Below are 4,993 nucleotides of genomic sequence, written 5' to 3'. Positions count from 1 at the left end.
TGGCTTGCCGGGTCTTCTCACGCACAGCACATTTCCAAAGGTCTCGGTCAGTAGTCATCGCCTCGGTGAGGCCCAATGTACGAAGGTCTTGCCTCACCACCTCAGCCCAGGTCTTCCTGGGCCTACCTCTTCCATGGGTTCCCTCAACTGTTAGGGTGTGGCACTTTTTCACGCAGCTATCCTCATCCATTCTTACCACATGTCCATACCAGCGCAATCGTCTCTCTTGCACACCACAACTGATGCTTCTAATGTTCAGCTTTTCTCTCAAGATACTTACACTCTGACGGGTATTCACATTGACATTACACATCCAACGGAGCATACTGGCTTCATTCCTTGCGAGCTTACGTATGTCCTCAGCAGTCACAGCCCATGTTTCACTGCCATGTAGCATGGCTGTTCGTACGCATGCGTCATACAGTCTGCCTTTTACTCTGAGTGAGAGTCCCTTTGTCGCCAGCAGGGGTAAGAGCTCTCTAAACTTTGCCCAGGCTATTCTTATTCTAGCAGCTACACTTTCAGCGCACCCACCCCCACTACTAACTTGGTCGCCCAGATAGCGGAAGCTATCGACTACCTCTAGTTTTTCACCCTGGAATGAGATAGAAGTTGTTTCCTGTTTGTTTACAGTCTTTATTGCACCTGAACATCTGCCACAAACAAAAACTAACTTCCTAGTTAACCTGCCTTTAATGTTGCTGCACCTCTTATGCGTCCATAGCTTGCACCGGGTACATCTTATAGAGTTACTACCCACTCCTTTTCTACATACTGAGCAGGGCCATCTACCTGAAGGGGTTTGTGCTTTATCTACCTTCCTACTTATTAGGATTTTGGTTTTAGCTAGGTTGACTCTAAGGCCCTTCAATTCTAGACCTTGCTTCCACACCTGAAACTTCTCCTCTAGTTCTGATAGTGACTCCGCAATTAGGGCAAGGTCATCAGCATAGGGGAGCTCCCAGGGGCAACCTGTCTTGAACTCCTCTGTGATTGCCTGGAGGACTATATATATATACATATATATATTCATTTAAAATGCAGAGATGCCTATAATAGGACATCTACTCGCTAGAAATAGCAGCAAAAGACTATATACCACAAAAATTAGGGATAACTTCGAAAGGAAATGAAAAATAAAAACTTTTACCAATCTATATTCTGTACCATGGTTTCAAGTCAATTTTAGTAAGATAAAGATTATATATCTTACAAGGTCGGACTATCGTCAGCAGAAATGACCAGACAACATATGAAGCACGAGTCAAATAAGCAGCATGGTTCGTGTTCCTATGTCTAATTTTTCAAAATATACCGCGTATTTGTGGTTTACCTAATCGGCAGTAAATACAAAAATGCCGAAATTCCTTCAGAAAATCATCCAAAAAGAGTTTTATCATTATTAATAAATTATAGGGTAGCAAAAAAATTTTAGAAATTTTATTTACCATCAGTGGACTAGCGAGAGTAAAAAAACAGTCAATAGACTATGTATTATTCATTTAAAATGCAGAGATGCCTATAATAGGACATCTACTCGCTAGAAATAGCAGCAAAAGACTATATACCACAAAAATTAGGGATAATTTCGAAAGGAAATGAAAAATAAAAACTTTTACCAATCTATATTTTTTACCAATCTAAAATTTTTTTGCTACCCTATAATTTATTAATAATGATAAAACTCTTTTTGGATGATTTTCTGAAGGAATTTCGGCATTTTTGTATTTACTGCCGATTAGGTAAACCGCAAATACGCGGTATATTTTGAAAAATTAGACATAGGAACACGAACCATGCTGCTTATTTGACTCGTGCTTCATATGTTGTCTGGTCATTTCTGCTGACGATAGTCCGACCTTGTAAGATATATAATCTTTATCTTACTAAAATTGACTTGAAACCATGGTACAGAATATAGATTGGTAAAAGTCTTTATTTTTCATTTCCTTTCGAAATTATCCCTAATTTTTGTGGTATATAGTCTTTTGCTGCTATTTCTAGCGAGTAGATGTCCTATTATAGGCATCTCTGCATTTTAAATGAATAATACATAGTCTATTGACTGTTTTTTTTACTCTCGCTAGACCACTGGTGGTAAATAAAATTTCTAAAATTTTTTTGCTACCCTATAATTTATTAATATATATATATATATATAAAGTGTAGTATATTGCCACTTAAGTGTGGCTGATCCCTAGGGGTGGATGTTACTGTTGCTTTTAGCCCCAGGAGGACATCTCCTCCAGCTGGCTTATCGACACACTACTGTGTCCTGTTTGCCAAGGGAAGTTATCCCTCTCACCATGATCTGTAGCACGAACGGATCCGGATTTCAGGGTTATTTCCCTTCGTCGGCGTTCGATAGCCACTGACCCTTGGTGAGAGAGACAAAATCCTGGCAATCTTATATCTACTTTTCCAGTGAAATTCTTCACTGATATCGAAAAGGTGAAAACAAGCAATGTTAATTCTCTAAATGAAGTATTAACAGTAACTCATCGAGTAGCCTTTATATATTTATATTTATATATTTGATCCTTTATATTGAACACTCAATATTTCATCTACATTCAATACTTTATTTCATGGTGCCATCCATTTTTATTTTATTTTATTTTAGTTTATATTATATATTGTATATTATATTATATTATATATTCTATATTCCATATTCTATACCCCACATTGGTTCTGCAGGAATATAAATAAAACATAAAAAACAGACAGTGTTGGAACTCTTTTAAACAAAATAATATATTCCTCTATACACAATCATACAAAAAAACCACCTTTTTTGTATTTATTTTTATTCGCATATATATATATATATATATATATATATATATATATATATATATATATATATATATATACGACTGGCTTCTTTCAGTTTCCGTCTACCAAATCCACTCACAAGGCTTTGGTCAGCCCGAGGCTATAGTAAAAGACACTTGCCCAAGGTGCCACACAGTGGGACTGAACCCGGAACCATGTGGTTCATAAGCAAGCTACTTACCACACAGTCACTCCTACGCCTATATATATATATATATATATATATATATATATATATATATATATATATATATATATATATATATATATATATATATATATATATATATATATATATATATATATATATATATATATATCTGGGTAGATAAACACAGAGAAGCAATTCCCAACAGATTCACGGTGACATTTATACTAGACTCAGTGAGACTTATTCTGGAAAACAACACTTTCTTCTTCAATGGAAAGAACTATATCCAAATTAAAGGCACAGCCATGGGAACGAGGTTTGCTCCCGTTTATGCGAATTCGGTGATGGGTTACTTAGAAAAAAAACTTTACCAGGAAATAGAAGAGAAATACAACACTGAATTTAGGAAGTATATTGAAAATGCATGGAAGAGATACCTTGACGATTGCTTTATAATCTGGACAAAATCTCAAAACATTGGAAGAATTCAACACCCTCCTGAACAACCTACACCCATCCATCCAATTTACAAAGGAGATGAGCAATACCAAATTACCATCTCTAGATGGTAATTTGGTAAAAAGAACACTGCCATTACCACAGATATATATTATAAACACACACATACACACCAATACCTGAATTATAAATCATGCCATCCACCGCATACAAAACGTAACATCCCATACTGCTTAGCCAGAAGAATGTATACCATTGTAGAGGATCTAAAGACCAGAAATCAGTGCCTGATGGAACTGAAAGAATTTCTGCTCAAACAAAAATACCCATCACTACTTATAGAAAATGGTATTCAGCGGGCTTCGAAAATACCCATACAACAACTGAGGAAACCGCAAAGAAGAGAAAAACAAGAACAAATCATACCATTTATAGTGACACAAAATCCATGCCACCAGAACATCTTCAATATCGCCAAAGCGAACTTACCGATCCTTGCACAAAGTAAGGAATTGAGAAATATCATTACAGATCAAAATATAACTCTCAGTAAGAGACAACCTAAAAACTTGAAAAAACTATTAACAAAGGCAAGGTTTGACCTCAGCAACAAAAATCAAACATTCACTGTGTCTAAATGCAATGATGGCCGATGTGGTACATGCCAATTAATTCATACCGGCCCATATATGAACACAAAAACAGGGAAAATATTCACCAATGCGAACATGAACTGCAAAAGTAGAAATCTAATCTACTGCATCAAATGCCCTAATTGTGAAGAATTGTACGTTGGCCAGACAGGTAATGCACTATCAGAATGCTCACGTGTGCATCAACAACAGATTAAAAACCCAGATGTCCGCCAAATACCACTGAGTAATCATCTGGCAACATGTGGTCGTGAAACTTTTATGATATTTCCATTCCATAAACTTTACAACCTGAATGAAATTGAGAGAAAACGGAGAGAAAAGGACTTTATTAAGAAATTGAAACCCAAGCTTAACAAACAATGATTAAATTAATCTTACTTGGGGTTTTTTAAATCTTATCCCTATAACTAAAACACAAAAAATCTCTCAAATATCATCATTTCTAAAACTAAATTTGGCATCATTTCTAAAAATAACCAAACACCTACTGCTGCTGTCCAAAGGAATAGGCATAAAAGACAAAAGAACAGCCAGTCTGTTACAGTACATCTGTCAGATGGGGCCTTGACAAATGCTATGAGGCATGAAAGTATACTAGCCTTTATATATTTAATACTCTATATTTAATACTCAATATTTCATATATTCAATACTTCATTTCATTTTACTATTTTTTATTATATATTCCATATTCTATGTCCCACATTAATTTTATAAGAATATAAATAAAACATAAAAAACAGACAGAGTTGGAACTCTTTTAAATAATATATTCCTCTATACACGATCATACAAAATCCTTTTTATGCCCTTCCTAACGCCAACCACTCAGAGAGTGTAGTGGGTGCTTTTACGTGTCACCCGCACGAAAACGGCCACGCTTGAAATG

General features: G+C 35.6%; 1 protein-coding gene across 1 annotated transcript; it reads left to right on the top strand.

Moving 5' to 3' along the window:
- The first annotated feature begins 3,276 nt into the window (after positions 1-3,276).
- On the top strand, positions 3,277-4,661 carry LOC149132156 (uncharacterized). Its single transcript, XM_089365349.1, has one exon. It carries the CDS (start codon positions 3,694-3,696, stop codon positions 4,465-4,467), a length of 774 nt encoding a protein of 257 aa, XP_089221475.1. The 5' UTR covers positions 3,277-3,693; the 3' UTR covers positions 4,468-4,661.
- The last annotated feature ends 332 nt before the right edge of the window (positions 4,662-4,993 follow it).

This window comes from Octopus bimaculoides, chromosome Z (genome assembly GCF_046866305.1).
Source record: "Octopus bimaculoides isolate indiv1 chromosome Z, ASM4686630v1, whole genome shotgun sequence".
Taxonomy (NCBI): Eukaryota; Metazoa; Mollusca; class Cephalopoda; order Octopoda; family Octopodidae; genus Octopus; species Octopus bimaculoides.
Note: the sequence above shows the minus strand (reverse complement) of the source record. Positions and strands in the feature narration are given on the sequence as shown.